The following is a 16,822-nucleotide window of genomic DNA, read 5'->3' on the forward strand; positions in this document are numbered from 1 at the left end:
TAATTTCTTGGAATTTGTTCTATGTATCGCGGAATTATGGTGTGGAAAATTTCAGCAAATTGCTTCAACACGCGCTAATTTTCTAAAAATTACTTTGTACTGCAAAGTGGCTTATTCGAAGAATTCATCATTTGTGGAGGCCGGATTTGTCGAAACTGCAAATATTTTTATTTGCCAAGTTCGTATGTGAAATACACGTTTGCATGTCAGTTACTGTTTAAATATAATCTTTTCATATATGCTTGCTATTGCTTCACGAACACATGTAACACAAATTAGCTTAACAAGTTTTATAAAATTTACATATGGAAGTTATTTAAAAAATTTACAAAGAACACGAGGTAAAAAGAGGAGCCAGTGATATTTGGTTTTAAATACTCCTTTAATGCAAGAGATTAATTACAAATTGTTTTTAGAAAATGTTCACTGAATTTAATTATATTTGATTATCGTACACGTAGAAAAGAATCTCATCTTTATCGAATGTACATGTAATGTAGGTAGAAAAATAACATTTGCTTGTGCAAAAAAGTTTTAATAGAATTACTGAGAAAAAAATATATAGTTCGTTCTATCTCTACCTATAATGATCTATGATAAAATAATTGAAGCATACTTTTAATCAATGAAGGATGTATATGTAATCCATACTTTATTATGACATATGACGAAGTTTTTTAAATATTCGATATCGAATATCGATATTTCATGACGATCATTAGAATTGTAATTTATAATTTCATTATTCATATTCTTTTAAAAATCATAAAATTATAACAAAAGGAGGAAAAAGCCTTCTTTTCAACAAGTTTCATATCATATCGTATTATGTTTCTCAGGATATACATCTTGTTCTCTACTCATGAAAGTGCTAGATATAATTGAATATAATTATCATAATAATATAATTATAAGAAAAGGGAACAATCTTTTTAGGTTTCATGTCATATCATATTATGTACGTTTCTCAGAATATATATCTTTTTCTCTATTCACATAAAAAAGTGCTTGTTGATATACTTATAATTAAATATAATTACTTAGGATGTCAAATGAAAAGTCCAATTTTATTTTCATATCGCAGTCAAAAACGTTTTTACATTAAAAAGAGAGAGGGATAAAGTTTATATGTACAAAAATCAAAATACTTTTCTGGCGCATAAGCATATTAATATCTACTGTATTAATATAATATAGATCTAAAGATAAAGGTCGTATAAATTAGTTGTATTAACTCGCTGTGTCGATACCTTCTGGATAATCTCATACAAACGATTTTTATGTTTTAATTTAATATCACGAAACGATGAATTTGTACACATGTAAGACACACATAATATACAAAGGGCTAACGTATGAGAGCAACCTTATATAATGTTTTCTCATTGAAAGAACGTTGTATGTAATTCTATTCCATCAGAAAAAATCAATTAAGGATCCAATCTTATCGAACCGATTACTTCTCGAGTTTTCTTTGGAAGAAAATTGCACCACCACATTGCGCGTAGATGGTAAGTAATTATTAATGTTTTACAAACGTGAAACGGTTAAACGGTGAAAGATTAAGAGCCCATGTCTCGTTGCTCCTAATCATCCAACGTAATAATTTCGACGCTGTCGTTAGCGAGTTTTTCCTGTGCTTTCTTACTAGGAATATTAGCGGGCTTATTCCTCGACATGTCGTACATAGGCATACATTCGGTGGCCGTCGAGGACCTTAAAGTCTCCGAAACCTTTTGCGGCATTACGTTCACGGAGGACGACAAACTTTTCGAATAATCTATATTGGGCTTCAAAGGCGCCTTTTGCTGCGGTATTATCTCCAAGTGAGAATGTTGTTGCAATTGTGAGAGCATCGAGAGCGCCTCAACCGAGTTGCTTTGCGGGAACGAAGCGGCAAGCGAGCTTGACGGCATGTCGATCGCTGCCGTCGCCGCTGTTGCCGTCGGTTTCGGCTTACTGATAGATTTCTTGTAATTGTGATATTTGGTGCTCGCAGCGGCGCTCTTGATAGTACCAGACTGCGGGCCAACCGCGCTTACCGAGATGCCGCTCAACTCTGGCGGTATAAAAGGCGGTTGCGACATCGTACCCGAGTTGCCCGATGGTATCGCGTTCAGTAGGTTCGTTGGAAAGTTACCAGACATCGATACCGGTATCGCCGCTGTTTTGCCCGTTGCCTTTGCTTTTCTCATGGAATGACTCTGCACGTTCGCATGCGAATAAGGTCGCTGAGAATTCTTCTTCGAGAGCAGCTTGTGCTGCAACGATGTTCCAGATCGCGATACGCTAGGCAAGCTCATAGGCAGGGTCTGCTGCTGCTTCATGGCCACTGGGGCGCCGATAGACGTATGAGCGATCTGCGGTATGCTGGTTGGATTTGCGGCGCTACTACCACTGGTTTTCAACGGTGAATGCGACAACGCGGGATTGTGCGCGGGTTGTGGCTCGGTCAGTGATTTCGAAACGCGTATCTGTGGTGGTACATTCATCTGCTTCGGTGGGCTGGTCTTCACTTGCTGAATAACGGATGGCTTGAGCAGAGACACTTGCGCCGCCGTGCTGGGCGTTGAATGTAACACCGGCTTCGTTGGCGATATTTGGAGCGATTTGGGGATGTGAACGGGTAACGTCGATTCGGTCTGCGAGTTCGGCTGTTTACTGAGCTTCGTCTTGTGATGAGGTTGCTGGCTCATCGAAGTAGTCACTGGTGTTATGGATATGTTGGGTCGATCCTTCGTCATCGACATGGTCGAGCTGCTCGTCTTGTTCGCCGTTTGATGATACATGGGCGTGGGTCGCGAGGTTGACGCCGTGGAGTTACTTAGGTTCAACAATTGCTTCACCGTCATGTTATTCAAAGCACCTAAATTACCGATATTGTTCGAAGCGCTAACGTTGGAGCTGGATGTACTCATTGTCGAGATACTATTGATGCCGGTCATGGTGGTGCCAGAATTACTTAAACCACCAGTGAGATTACTCAATGAAAAGTTACTTTGATATTGTCTAAAAATGTTCTGGTAGCTTCCCATTTGATTTAAGTAACTCATAGCGGAGATAGGATCCATCATATTGCTACCTAGCCCGCTGGTCAGTATAGCCGACAACATGTTTGCATCGGCTATGGGATTTATGAAGTAAGGGTTCATCATAGAGCGATTCGGACCGGACGTATTCAAGTAACTCGCAAAATTACCCTTGCTAAACTGATTCATCATATTACCACCCTGTTGTAAGGTATGTGGCAAGTATTTGTTAATATTTGGTGGACGCCCTCTTGGCCGTCCCATGGTCGTTACATTTTTATGAGGTTTCCGATTCTGCGAAGCTTGCGGAGACGTTGAGTTCACCGGTACTTGCGGTGTGGGTGCCTATGATAAGATCGAAAGTTCAAGATCGTTATATCAGCGATCAGCGATCGTGATATTGAATTAAATAGCAATGATATATTTATTTACCGAAATAGTAGAGGCGACTTGTGCTTGCATGTGACAACTATTGCTACTGCTGATCGATGCAATTTTATTTGCTTGTATTTGCCGTTGACAACATTTAATAGCGATCTCTAAGATATTTCCTTCCAAGTTCTGAAATGTAACAATAGGAATCAATAAAGTTCAGAAATATTGAAATTGTTATTCAGTTTTTATCTGTCTAAAATATATATATAAACAATAAATGAAACAATAGAGTTTATATTCATTCAGTTTGTAGCTTGTTTCGCAAGAAAAGTATTTGTTTACAATAAACAAATACTTTTATTATCATTACTGACAAAAACATTTTATATTGTTTAGTATTTAAATAATCTTCAATTAATTTAAATTTATCTACAAGGTTAATAGAGACAACATTAGTTTTTATCATCGCAGACAAACAAATGCAAACCTACTTTATCAGTGTATAAATAAAACAATTAAGATAAGAAGCTGATAAAAAGTAGACTAAGATATATACAATTTCTTCTGGGGGAAAAAATACGTGTGGAAAGTGTAATTGTGTACGAAAAAAATACTAATCGCTCGCGACGTAATTACTAACGAGAAAAAAATAACCATTGACATTTAATATACTTACTTTATTTCCAATATACATTTTGTACGTGTCCGTCAATAATGTTGCGAACGTTTGTATCGTCGATTCTTTACCCTGGAAGTTTTTCTGAACAAGCTGATACGTTTCGTATACATCAAGAAGCACTTGCGTTCTGGCGTCTGTTCTTATAAGGTGAACGCTGTCGATCATGCTTGCTGAACCCATCGCTTGAACCCTGCTTCTGAGAGATTGCTGGCACAGTGTCAGAGCTTGTCGGGATAACTGTTCTCTTTCGGAATCACGTAAGTATTTTCTGAATGCAAAAACAAAATATATTTATGACGTTTTACGTTATTCATCTTTTTCTACTTTTTCTAACCTTGTTTTATTGCAATAGTTTGTTTATTTATTTGTTTATCGTAATATTGTGTATAGCAAAAGAACATATACGCAAACCTAACACAAACGCAAAGCTCTACACTTGTCTCTAAATGTAGCTATTAATCTTACTTATCTGAATCCGGAATCTTCCCAAGCTGTATGCACAATTGCATTAACATTCTACTATCGTTACTCTCTTTTAACACTTGCATAAGCAATGTCACGCATTTCGACATGTGTGAGGCAAAACTTCCAGGTCTGTCAATTTCATTTACTGGTATGTGCCACACTCCCTAAAAAGCACAAATCTCTTAATGGAAAATGTTAAACAGTTTTATAACAATAATACAATATATCATATAATACAAAAATATGTGTTTTTAATAGATTAACTTATTATTTCATTTATATTAATTTTTATAACTAAATATTTTTATTAATTATATTTAATATAACATATATCACAAAATATTAATTTTATCTGTTGCATCTGTATCAGATCTTTATCTGTTGTATCTGTAACTGAGGGAAATGGCTATAATTCATACTATATGTATGATCGCAGTACTGGCGTATCTACTTTATCTTGCCTCTAGGTAATAATTTATGTAATTATTTATTATTCAAATTAGCCCAGTAAAATTAGACTTGAAAAGGGCAAAACTATAAACAAATTACGAACAAGCTGAATTTTTATGGAGACCTTTATTTCGATGTTGTAATGAAGTCCTGAAAAGTACCCTTAATTTGACCCATGGGTTTTTTTTATAGGGGGTGAAAGGGGGTAAATTTTAGTTTTTTGCCATTATCTCGAAAACTATCAATTTTTCGAGAAAAACAGTTATTATCAAAATTGTAGCTCATAAAATTCTCTAGAAAAAAGGTTATTGTACTTTTTTTCGTACAACTAATCGTTTTTGAGTAAAACGTGCGGTAAATTTGCAATGTCTGTAGTTCGTAAAAAACGTACTCTTTTCCACACCACCGCGGGGGTAGAGTACTGGGCGCGTTTTTTTTTATGTGGTGTCCCCGGTAGGCCTAATCCACATTGAAATGTGCTAGAAAACATTTTTTTTATTATTCGGTCTCTTCCTCTACATCTGTTTCCTTTGAAGCTTCCTTATCTTCCTCAGTAATTTCCTCGATATGTTCTTCATCTATTGTTTCTTCTGTTTCTTGTATAAAGAAAGTCATTGGATCTATATCGTCGTAAACATCCATATTGCTTTCTGTTACTTCAGTCGCGACGTTTAAACAAGATTGTCCACGGCAGCGCCCGCATACCGCAGAACAGCGAAGACCTATTTTTCTACAGCTACAGCTCGCGCTACAGCAACGTAAAAATATTTAAATATTTTTTTATATATATTTTGATTGTCCGTGGACAATCTTGTTTAAACGTTGCGACTGAAGTAACAGAAAGCAATATGGATGTTTACGACGATATAGATCCAATGACTTTCTTGATACAAGAAACAGAAGAAACAATAGATGAAGAACATATCGAGGAAATTACTGAGGAAGATAAGGAAGCTTCAAAGGAAACAGATGTAGAGGAAGAGACCGAATAATAAAAAAAATGTTTTCTAGCACATTTCAATGTGGATTAGGCCTACCGGGGACACCACATACAAACACACAACTTTTCAAAATCAAAAGAAGGCTGTTCACTTATACGTAATCTAGTACGCGGTGGACTTGAACTTGAAGAAACGTACTAGGACCGTCATCTTCACGCTCCCTTTTCGAAACGAAGGTGGCAATGCTACTCTTCCGAACATAGTTTCTACGGCAATCAATATGAACTTCAATGGAAGTAGCATCACGTAAATATTCTATTTTTCCATCGTTCCTTTCTTTACTCGCGTCTCGCAAAGTTTGCATCCCACGCTCAACCACAACAGTTTGACCATCCGATAAAGGATTAGAACAAATGAAACACATTCCTTCCATTTTGGCCATTTCTCGAGATTTCACAGAAATATTGTAATGAAAATATTTATAACACGTCCGATGCGATTACCATGAGAACTTCTCAAAGACTGGTTGTACCATCTAAAAATATACTTAGAGCGACACGAACACACTAACACACATAAAACGCAGGTAGAGAACGCCCTTCTCTGTGTGTGCCGGACAGCTGCTCGTCAAGGTCGCATGAGGGTTCGAATAAATAGTATAATACTTAGCTTTCAGTTTGTCTGTAGATACTTATAAAATTTTTTTCGACAGCAGAATATTTGTAATATAACTTTTCTGCACCTCATATTCACATAATACTGCAATGATGTGCACATTTTCTCTTTCAGATTTACTTCACTCTATATCTTCGAAACGCTTGATTCCACGAAAAAAAGTATAATAACCTTTTTTGTAGAGAATTTTATGAGCTACAATTTTGATAATAACTATTTTTCTCGAAAAATTGATAGTTTTCGAGATAATGGCAAAAAACTAAAATTTACCCCCTTTCACCCCCTATAAAAAAAACCCATGGGTCAAATTAAGGGCACTTTTCAGGATTTCATTACAACATCGAAATAAAGATCTACATAAAAATTCAGCCTGTTCGTAATTTTTATGAAGTCAAAGTCTAATTTTATTGGGCTAAATGGGCAAGTACAACCTTGGTTGATACATATTTCTATTTATTACATGTGAATTGCAATATTCGATAAACCGAGAATATAGATTAAAAAAACAAAAAAAAACAAAAAGAGACAAAAAAGTAATTGTTATATCACTAATATATTTTTCAAATGTTTTCACATATAAGATATAAGATTAAGTATATGATAAATGATCTTACAATATTTACTGAAATAATTACATTTGAATGTAAAAATACTAAGTATTTCTTTTAAAATAATGAAAGATCCCACCCTACTACGCCAAGAAAGATGATAATAGATACGGACGCTGGAGGAGATGATGCTTTAGCAATAATGTTAGCTCTCATGTATGAAGCAAAGACCCATGATATTGAAATTTTAGCTATAACTACCACGTACGGTAATACATATTTAAAAAACGTGGAGCAAAACGTATTAAAAATTTTAACAATTGCCAATAGAAGCGATGTAAGTACTTAACATATTTTTAATATGTGTATATTGAAATTTTTTAATTTAATATTTCAATTTATAACATTTTATAATATTTAATATTAATTTATAATAAAAGATCTCTTTCTCGTATATTTACATCATTCATGTTTTACATGTAACAATAATCATTTTTTTGCGATATTTGACAGATACCTGTCTATGGTGGAGCTGAAAAACCATTAGTAAATTCATATAAATCTGACAATTATTTTGGTTTTGACGGATTTGGCGATTTTAATTTTACCAAGGAAATTACTGCAAAAGTGCAAACAAAAAACGCTTCTGTATTGCTTGCAGATTTAGTAAAGCAGTATCCAAGTATAAACAATTTCAAATTGTCTACAATATACTAACTTTATGAAATATTAGTTAAACGTGTATATTTTAATTTAAGTGTACAACTCTTGTTTCATTTCTAGATGAAATAATTTTAGTGAGCCTTGCGCCATTGACCAATATTGCATTGGCAACTTTATCAGAACCTTGTTTTTTACATCTTCTAAAGCAACATATTATAATGGGATCAAATATCGAGAAAGATTCAGATAAATTAAATCAATCGGATCAGATTGAATTTAATTTCAAACAAGATCCAGAAAGTAACTGGATTGTGTTAAATAATACCAACAAACCTAGCACCATAGTTCCAATAAACGCAATACGTGCTAATCCTATCACAAAGGTAAAATCCTACAATATTTATGAAAATATATGAATTATATCAATCTCTAAATAATGCTAAATTATTTAACTAGGAGGAGTACAGATACATTTATAGTCGACTTGACGAGTCTATAGCAAACTTTTTGTATCTAGCTGAAAGACTAGGTTTAGAAAAAACAGAAACATGGGAACCATCAGATGGCATTGCTATGGCAATTGCATTACGACCAGAAATAATAACGGAATCGTTCGAAACTAACTTGAAACCAATAGTGGAAGGTGATAGGAGAGGTGCAGTTGAGATCGATTACGAAAACGCTGTGCATAATGCCGTACTTATAGAGAATTTTAATGTGACCATCTTCAAAAATTTATTATTCGAATATCTTTCTTAACAACGTTGAAAAAATGAATTCTAGATTTATTATTATGTTATTCCAAATTAATTTTTAATTTCGTAGTATTTATATACATATAGTAGTATATATGTATTAAATATTCTAATATATATATTATATGTACACACAACATACACACTCAAGCATGCACACCCAAGAAATTGAATACTTACATTAAAAAAATTAGTACTTCTCCTCTCAGCGAAAAGCCCTTGAAAACTTTGTCCAGGATAGAATTTGCAACTATATGTCCGTAATAAAAGATCCTTGCATTTTACGGTATCTTTCGCCTTCTTGTTATTAAAGTAAAAATGTGAGAGTCTATAAAAAGACTTGTGATGTTCCGCGAATCTTAATATGCACTGTTCCAAACCAGCTAAACAATATGCAATTAGCGTTGCCACTTCTTCTTCCGGCATTTGCTGCTCTGGAATTTTAAATATAGAGATCTAAATATAGTATAAACGTAGTGATATAAAAGTAAGCAGAAAGTAAGAATTTTTATAAACTATGATGGAATTGATTTTTTTATAACGATTAAATGAAATAGTAACTATCAAAATAAATAGTAGTATTTTTACTTACCACCGTCTGCGCCATCGGAAGTCTTTTTCTTCTTATCCGCGTCGCTGTCGGCGGATTCGCTGTCACTGTCGCTAGAGCTGTCACTATCAGAACTGTCATCGCTGCTGCTGGATTCCTCGCTACTGCTAGAACTTGAATTATTTGTCTCCGTAGTTGTGGTTGTAGTTTGCGTAGTTGTCGTGCTCTCTTGAGAACCCCGTCTGCTTAAAGTCATCTCTTCATTTGCACTGGTTTGTGCTTTTCTTTTCTCTCCCATCTTATCCTTATTATCTTTCTCCTATACGAAAAAAATACACAAAAAAATTATGTCGATTAATTTAAAATCGTTTAGATAAAAAAGTATACGGAAAGAAAAAATGAAGCAAACGTACGGTAGATTGCAAATCTTCGTTTTGCAACCATTTGCCCTCAAATTTTCTGGTATCCTCGTCATCGGCCGATGACTGTTGAGTCTCTTGGCTAATTTCCATTGCCTGTTTCATGAGAGCATCCATTAAATCCTGCACATTGTCGGTCTTCCGTTCGGCATCAACCGTCAATATGTTCATCGAAGCTTTCTTGCTCTCTTCCACTTTTGTTTGCGGCTTTACTTTGTCAATACCCTTGTTCTCTAGCTTCTTCTTCTGTAATCTTGATTCGTTACTCTCGTCACTGGATACGATCATCACGTCATCGTTTATTTTCTCCTTTTGCGATACCATGTCGCAAACTTTAGTAATTAAGTCATCTATTAAAGCTACAACGTCTTGCATTAATTGTAAATGCGAAACGTTACTTAATTTTATTCTCTTTGTATTGTCGTACGATAATTCATCGGGATATCTCTTGCGACTTTCCGCTTTCCCTGGCTCCGTACATTTAACGTCCGAAGCCTTGCTTGATTTATCTACGATCTCTATTTCTTCGATACTATTTGAGCGTTGACATATCGCCATAATATTTTTATCCACGTCCATTGCGCCATCAAGTTCCTTGGACGTGCATTTTTCCGTATCGACGTTTTCTTCTTTTTTCTTCTCTTCGTTAAGTTTAGACTGATACTTCATGAAAGGGCCTTCGGAGCAATTTTTAAGATGCCAATGAAACAATTGGCCCAATGATTTCTTCAATGGTTTTCCCTCATGTTGCTCCAAATACTTTAATATACTCGCATGAATGCGATAGTGAACCTCTAGTGCCTCTATAGCTAAATTCTGTGGACTCTTGTGACTTATTCTACGTGGATATTGAGCGTTATTCTCGTATAATAATTCACTAGCCTAAAATTGAAGGGTCACTTTCTCAGTAATCGAAAGGAATTGCGAAATATACAAAATATAGAGTTAAATGAGAATTAGATGAATTGGATGTGATGACAAACCTTAGCATAATGTTCCAAGAATACAGGAGGATCTTGATTCTTCTTTTCCGCAACTTTACCAAGCATATATTGATAAAGCCATCTCTCATCGTGCTGTATAGACGGTTCCTCGATAGTCTGGCATATTCGATTAGCCGATTCGAAGCACTGATCCGCAATCTGCAGCATCTCCTCTTTCCTGGTTTCCAAAATTTCGAATCTCTCCATGCTTAACGTGTCGGTCTCTTGTTTGAGCAGTCGCGAACAAAATGAATGAACCATGTAAACGAAATTTCCATATTCCGTCCAAATTACAGAATGACCAGGCGCCAACTCGATAGCATGTTGATAACTCGACTGTGCCAGTTTTGCTTTATTAAGGAATTTATCTTTTCCGCTAAATAGACCAAAACGAAAAACAGATATAACATAGAAATGATTCAGATAAGCATAATCAAGAAAACGATACTTACATAGGTCTATAACTGTTCAACCAATTTTCTGCAATGCTGCCTGTTGCCATAGCTAAACCTGTCCACGAATTTAATCCCCTCGGGTAAAGGCAGAGATCCAGCAGATAATATCGACACGCGTGTTCCCACTTGTTATTCTTAAAATAAAAATCGCCCAGCAAGTAGTAAATGGTAGATATCGAATGCGGCAGCGGCTTCGTCACACTCGGCATCTTTTCCCTCGCACCGATTATGTACGCCGTCATCTCGTCCACTATCTGGTTCGGATCGCTCTCTTGCGGAACCAATCGTATTACTCTCTTGAACAACATTTCCGTGTCCATGCTGACAGAAAGAATTCTGGGAGATTGGAAATTTGGCAACTGCTTCGGTTTGTAAAAGTCGAACAGCAATTGTGCCCCTTCCCAAGTTAATTCCATCTGCGGCACCCCGTGATCCTGAAGATGCTTCGGCCGCGTTTTATTCACCCGATTCGGATGACTGTACAGACAGAAGAATATCTGTTCGAGATATTTCGTGAGCTTGTTCTTGATAGAAGCGTACTGAGGAGTCTCAAGTTGCGGTATGATAAGATTCATGGTAAAGAACAGGAGTTTCGCCTCATTGAAACAGCACCAAGAATGTCTACCGATAAACTCGTGGGCAGTAAACAGAATCATGATGGATGGTGGGATGCCATCATCCTCGTCGTCTGACTCGGAATTGTGAGAGCTATGCGATCGATTTTTGTAATGGGATTCAGTTTTTGCTCTCTCCTTATCTTCTTCACTATTAATCAAAATAATAAATGCAGTAATATTAAATTAAAAAACTTAATAGTACACAATATAAACAGGTGTCCCAGCAAACTTACTATTGTAGAATATAGTGTAATAAAATCCACGGTAGAACAGTCTCTAGTGGCATCTCTACAGCATTCTCCGGTACGTCCAATTGATGACAAACGATATGAACTAAATTCTGCACCAATCTCGTTAGACGAGGTTCCGGTAGATATTTCACTGTAATTACAAAATTGTGAACAAAACACTTGCGATAACGTTGCAAACCGAGATACGTTAGACATTATCTTACCAATAAATACGCTAACTTCGTTCGTGCAAACCTCTAATTTGTCGAGCGTCATTACAACGGAACTCGTCCACTTCTTCTGCTCTGCTTCATCAGAGGAATTCAAGTAGTTTTGCCATGACTCATTGAGACAAGCTTCTGCCCAGACGTAACATTCCTAAAAATACTTATTAGTGTTGAAAATCCATAATTTTCTTGTATGCAGCGTTGATATTTCTATTATAACAATAATGTTATAATAAGTAATATAATATTATACCTCGTATTGTTGAAGTTTCCATAAGCTATCAAGTAACATGGTTAATTGACGCACTCTGTCAACAATGTTTTCATTAGTCACTAACAATTTGTGCCTCTGTTTGGCAAATTTAAAAGTATCTTGCAGTATATAGGACAATTCTGCATATTTCTTTTCATCGTACAGATGTTGGATTTCACCTAACTTTTGACCCCTGTATGATATCAGAAATTAAATTGTAACATTTGTTTTAACATATAACATTTTGCTATAATATCACTATTATAATATTAACAAACATACCTCTGAATCGACGTAAGCCTTTTTTTTACGAGCTTGACATTGATTTGAGAATTAATCTTACAATTTGGTAGCATGACACATGGATTTAAGCTTTTATTCTCCATTTCCTGTAGACGACTCAATAACTAAAAATATCATATCTGTCGCTTATAATCAAGCACTTTTATTGCTTCTCTTACATTAAATAAAATGACCAGCCTTACCAGCTCTAATGTCTCGATGACAATGTCTACATCACCTTGGCACAAAAAGATGTTAGCTTTGAGCCACAAAATTCTTAATAAAATGTACAAATTGTCCTCATTTAAGAGATCCTGCCTAACGCTTGTAAATATTATATGTCCCAACTCTTCTGCTGGTATCCCAGTGCCAAGTTTGTCTAGCCTACAAAAATGTTTTTACGTAGAAAAAAAACAGGATCTATTTTATGAATAAAATGCAAAGTGAGTAAAAAGATCATATTATTAAGAACTTACGTTGGGCTGGGCGAAGTTTGTTTACCATCTGGTTTATTATCTAGCCATCTATCTGTATGAAGCTCACCAAATAATAATGTCATTTCTGCATCTAATTTTAGAACTTTATCATCGACATCATCATCAAATGGTGATAGATGTGGAATATGTTGCCTAAAAGAAGTTGCAAACAATATAATTATAAAGTTGTAAGCGGCATTTCTTGCTTACGATGATATAGCAAATAATTTTCAAGCATACGTACCTCATAAAAATGTAAGCTTGTATATAAATTTCCGATATTCCTTTCGGCCATTCCTGGTTCCATTTAGTAGATAAAAATTCTACAAATTTTGCGATAATTATCATTAAATTGCTTTTGCTACTGTACTGGTTTATAAATGCATCCACATCAGTGGTTTCTGCTTCTGTCCCAAAATATTTCTGTTGCTGACTGTACAAATAAAGTTATAAATAATAATAAAGTTAATAACGTTTCTCCTCATGTATTGACAAAGATTAAATTGTAGATGAATACTTTGTATCGGGACTGGGTGACTTGGAACTTTCCGAACTTTTAAGAGTCTCCATGTTGTTACTGTTATTCTCTTGATTTGCAAATAGCTGATACATGTCCATGGTGTCCATAGAATCGTCGATATTTTTTGTAACATCATCTTTAGTCAATCTTATTGTATCAGGTCTAGTAGAAAAAGATACATTTTATATATCTTTAGTATAATAATATAATAATCTCCTTATAAAATGGCACATGTATATTGTATCTGATATACATACAACAGAGTACTAGGAAACAATCTTCTAAGCGTTTCTTCTAACTGAACATCATCCCTCTCTGCTTCCCTCCTGTTAGTACCTCTAACCCTTGCGGATCGTCTCATGCTGCTGCTGCAGCTCCAGGCCCACTGCTGTAAGAAGCATAATGCACTCCTGCGCCTCTTCTTGATCTTCTGTCCCTCTTCTTTGCCATCACTTTTTTCAGAATGAGGTTTATCATCCGTCTTATTTGTCGCATCGCTCGTTTTTTCGGCACCTTTCTCAGAGGTCTTGTCACTCGATTTGTCACTCTCTTTGTCGCTGGATTTTTCATTGGGTGCTCCATTATCCATGCTACAAATGTCATCTGCAACCTTATCACTCTCCAACTTGTCGGCATTCGTGTCCGCTTCCGAATGCATCTCGGACTCGACGTTCTTTGTTTCAGTTTGTTCCTCGCATTGTACCCCGTCGGTATCAGACATCCTCAACTGATCTTCGTCCTCGATTATTTGCACGTCGGTTGAACAAGATTTTTTGTCATCCTCCATTTCGACTTCCATCATGATATCGGAAGTTATATTGAATGCCTGATTGTCATCAGACATCTCGCAATCCTCTGTCTCAATTTTCACGGATTTACTAATATCATTTACTCTGTTTGAAACTGGATCCTGCTGTAGATTCTGCTGTTCTATTTCCATAACGTTGTCCTCAATCTCACACTCGTTAGTCGCTGCTGCAGTCTGATCGTCAGGCTTTCGTATTGATAGTACGATTCTACTGACAAAATTAAAATCATTTTCAGTAATGCACCTATGCATGTCTAACAAGCTTTCTCCGAGAGATAGCCACGTGTAATTTGTTAAAGGCATCCTTAAAGCCAATTCTGGCAATGGTTTTGGTGTGAACTCTGCTTTACAAACTTCTGCCCACTTTGCAGACACCTCTTTCGCTTCCGCCAATAATTTGTCACCTAACATATGATCATACTCTTTGTATAGAGGTGGATCCAACTGCCAATCACTATTGTATAGCTTGTAACATTCTTCCATGCATGGAATATCTTTAAATATCCTATCACGAAAAGCCAGACCCTTCACGTAGTTAGGATCCTTCTCCAATGCTATAGAAATATATAATAGACAGTTCATGTAATCAGGAACGGCGTATAAGGCAGTTATTAAATTGTCCAAGCATGGCCAATGATTGGAATTGCATTTTAAGCCTTGCTTGAAGGATGAACAGGCTAATTCTAAGTTAGAAATCTTCATGGCCAATGTGCCAATCCGATACCACAATGTCACATCGGAATCATCCAGATTCGCAGCCTCCCAATAATTTTCCACAGCGTCCTCGTAATTTTCGCAAGCTGCTTGAATGGCACCAATGTTCTTGAAACAGGAATATTTCAAGGATAACATTGGTCTCGATCTACCATCCGGTACCTCGGGCTTCTCTACCTCGTCTAACAATTCAGTCTCTAAGAGATCCTTAAAAATAACCAGCGCTTCCTCTCGCTTATTCTCCTTCAAAAACTCTAAGGCTTTATTGTATTCTGTCAGCGCTATTTGTTCCTAAAAGAAATCAATCACGTTCAGTGTTTTGATGCGGAATGCATATGTTACAACGTGTCAAGTATATCCCTACAAGTTCAGCTTACATATTCTGCACTTACTTTGAACTTTGATTTTTATGTTTCCTAATATAATATATAATCTTATATATATATATATATATATATATCCTAATATAAAACATAATAACATAAGGTATAATCTATCGGATAACTAAAAACGCGAATAGCAAGTACATATTTAACGCTAAATGTGTGACATGCGAGTGCGGATCTTATACTAGTCCGGTTCTTTATCATTCGCGCGAATGTTATAAATAAATCTAACACAGGAATGTATCGCGCGAATTAATTTTATTAACAATACTGTTGAGCAATGAAAATCGCGACCAAGAGTCGCGATTTTTCGTGTAAACACGAGCTAGTATTTTCAGGTTATGAACGAGTGTAAACAGACGAGACGACGTTCCCGTCGCTTACCTGCGCCTCCTTCGTGATCGTCGGTACATCCTCCTCCTCGCTTTCCTCGCTCGACTCCTCGTTTAATGCTGATATTTTTATCATCGTGATTATTATGCGCGATGTCAGCGTCTACGTATAAAACATCAACAAATCAGCCGGTTTTTTAGCAGGCCGCCATATCACTGACCGAACTGACTCACTTGTGTATCTAGATGAGATTCTAGTCGAACGAGATATTTACCAAGAATTCCAAGTGTTTAGATAACAATGTTATTTACAAATTACTCCCTACTTTGATTACACTCTGATCGTATTTTATTCCTTATCTTCTCTTTCCAAAAAGCTAGTACAGTACGTCTGCTTCGTGTGCTTGGCCGAAGCAAATCCACAAAACACTTAGATTAAAACAAACGAGCGTCCAAGTTATCTGCAATTTGGCGAATTGAACTTTTAACTTGTTTATCTTGTTTTTTCGCTTGCTTACGCTCGTCGCATCAAAGAAAGGAAAATGTTACCGTCCGCACAACGGTCACGACTTGCCAACTGTGCTGATTAATTCAGCTTTAGTAGTTTTCGACGTAAGTATGACACGCTTAACAATGATCTCTCGCGAATAATGAATAATAATCGCGTTACTACGTAGAGACATTTTGTCGTAAGTGCTTGTGTATCGCATAATTCGTCGTCAATAGCTCTTTAATACCGGTATGCTGATCATGGCGATATAAAACTCGCGACGAATTATTCGCAGTCGGAAGAATCTCGGACTTTTCTGCAAAACTATCATCATCCATTAAATCGCGTATATTATTATTCCACGCAATTCAATCGTCTGTTTTTTTATAACGTTTAACTAAATAATTACAATTATAATTACAACTTCTCACCATGTCATGATAATGAGATGGCTGTGACATTGCTCTAAAAATTGCTTTTAATTTGATATCGATTAATAT

At 35.9% G+C, this 16,822-nt stretch overlaps 2 protein-coding genes across 3 annotated transcripts; one reads left to right on the top strand and one right to left on the bottom strand.

Moving 5' to 3' along the window:
* Positions 1-363: 363 nt before the first annotated feature.
* LOC105280603 (calcineurin-binding protein cabin-1) lies at positions 364-16,187 on the bottom strand. 2 transcript variants are annotated; one of them, XM_026973866.1, is made up of 20 exons: positions 16,067-16,187; positions 15,885-15,995; positions 13,850-15,405; positions 13,590-13,754; positions 13,317-13,505; positions 13,073-13,225; positions 12,800-12,980; positions 12,597-12,721; positions 12,315-12,507; positions 12,059-12,212; positions 11,838-11,985; positions 10,985-11,752; positions 10,533-10,908; positions 9,544-10,431; positions 9,173-9,449; positions 8,761-9,014; positions 4,549-4,712; positions 4,081-4,351; positions 3,462-3,590; positions 1,587-3,374 (listed from the first exon to the last, which is right to left on the bottom strand). In XM_026973866.1, exons 2-20 carry the CDS (start codon positions 15,966-15,968, stop codon positions 1,587-1,589), a joined length of 7,863 nt encoding a protein of 2,620 aa, XP_026829667.1. In that variant the 5' UTR covers positions 15,969-15,995; positions 16,067-16,187. The 2 variants fall into 2 exon arrangements, with proteins under 2 accessions (XP_026829668.1, XP_026829667.1); XM_026973867.1 differs by lacking the exon at positions 16,067-16,187 and having other exon boundaries at positions 364-3,374; positions 15,885-15,968.
* LOC105280610 (inosine-uridine preferring nucleoside hydrolase) lies at positions 4,828-8,762 on the top strand. Its single transcript, XM_026973868.1, has 5 exons — positions 4,828-5,015; positions 7,295-7,499; positions 7,676-7,844; positions 7,946-8,208; positions 8,282-8,762. Exons 1-5 carry the CDS (start codon positions 4,951-4,953, stop codon positions 8,582-8,584), a joined length of 1,005 nt encoding a protein of 334 aa, XP_026829669.1. The 5' UTR covers positions 4,828-4,950; the 3' UTR covers positions 8,585-8,762.
* Positions 16,188-16,822: the final 635 nt, after the last annotated feature.

The sequence above is a fragment of the Ooceraea biroi genome, chromosome 11 (genome assembly GCF_003672135.1).
Source record: "Ooceraea biroi isolate clonal line C1 chromosome 11, Obir_v5.4, whole genome shotgun sequence".
NCBI classification, from domain to species: domain Eukaryota; kingdom Metazoa; phylum Arthropoda; class Insecta; order Hymenoptera; family Formicidae; genus Ooceraea; species Ooceraea biroi.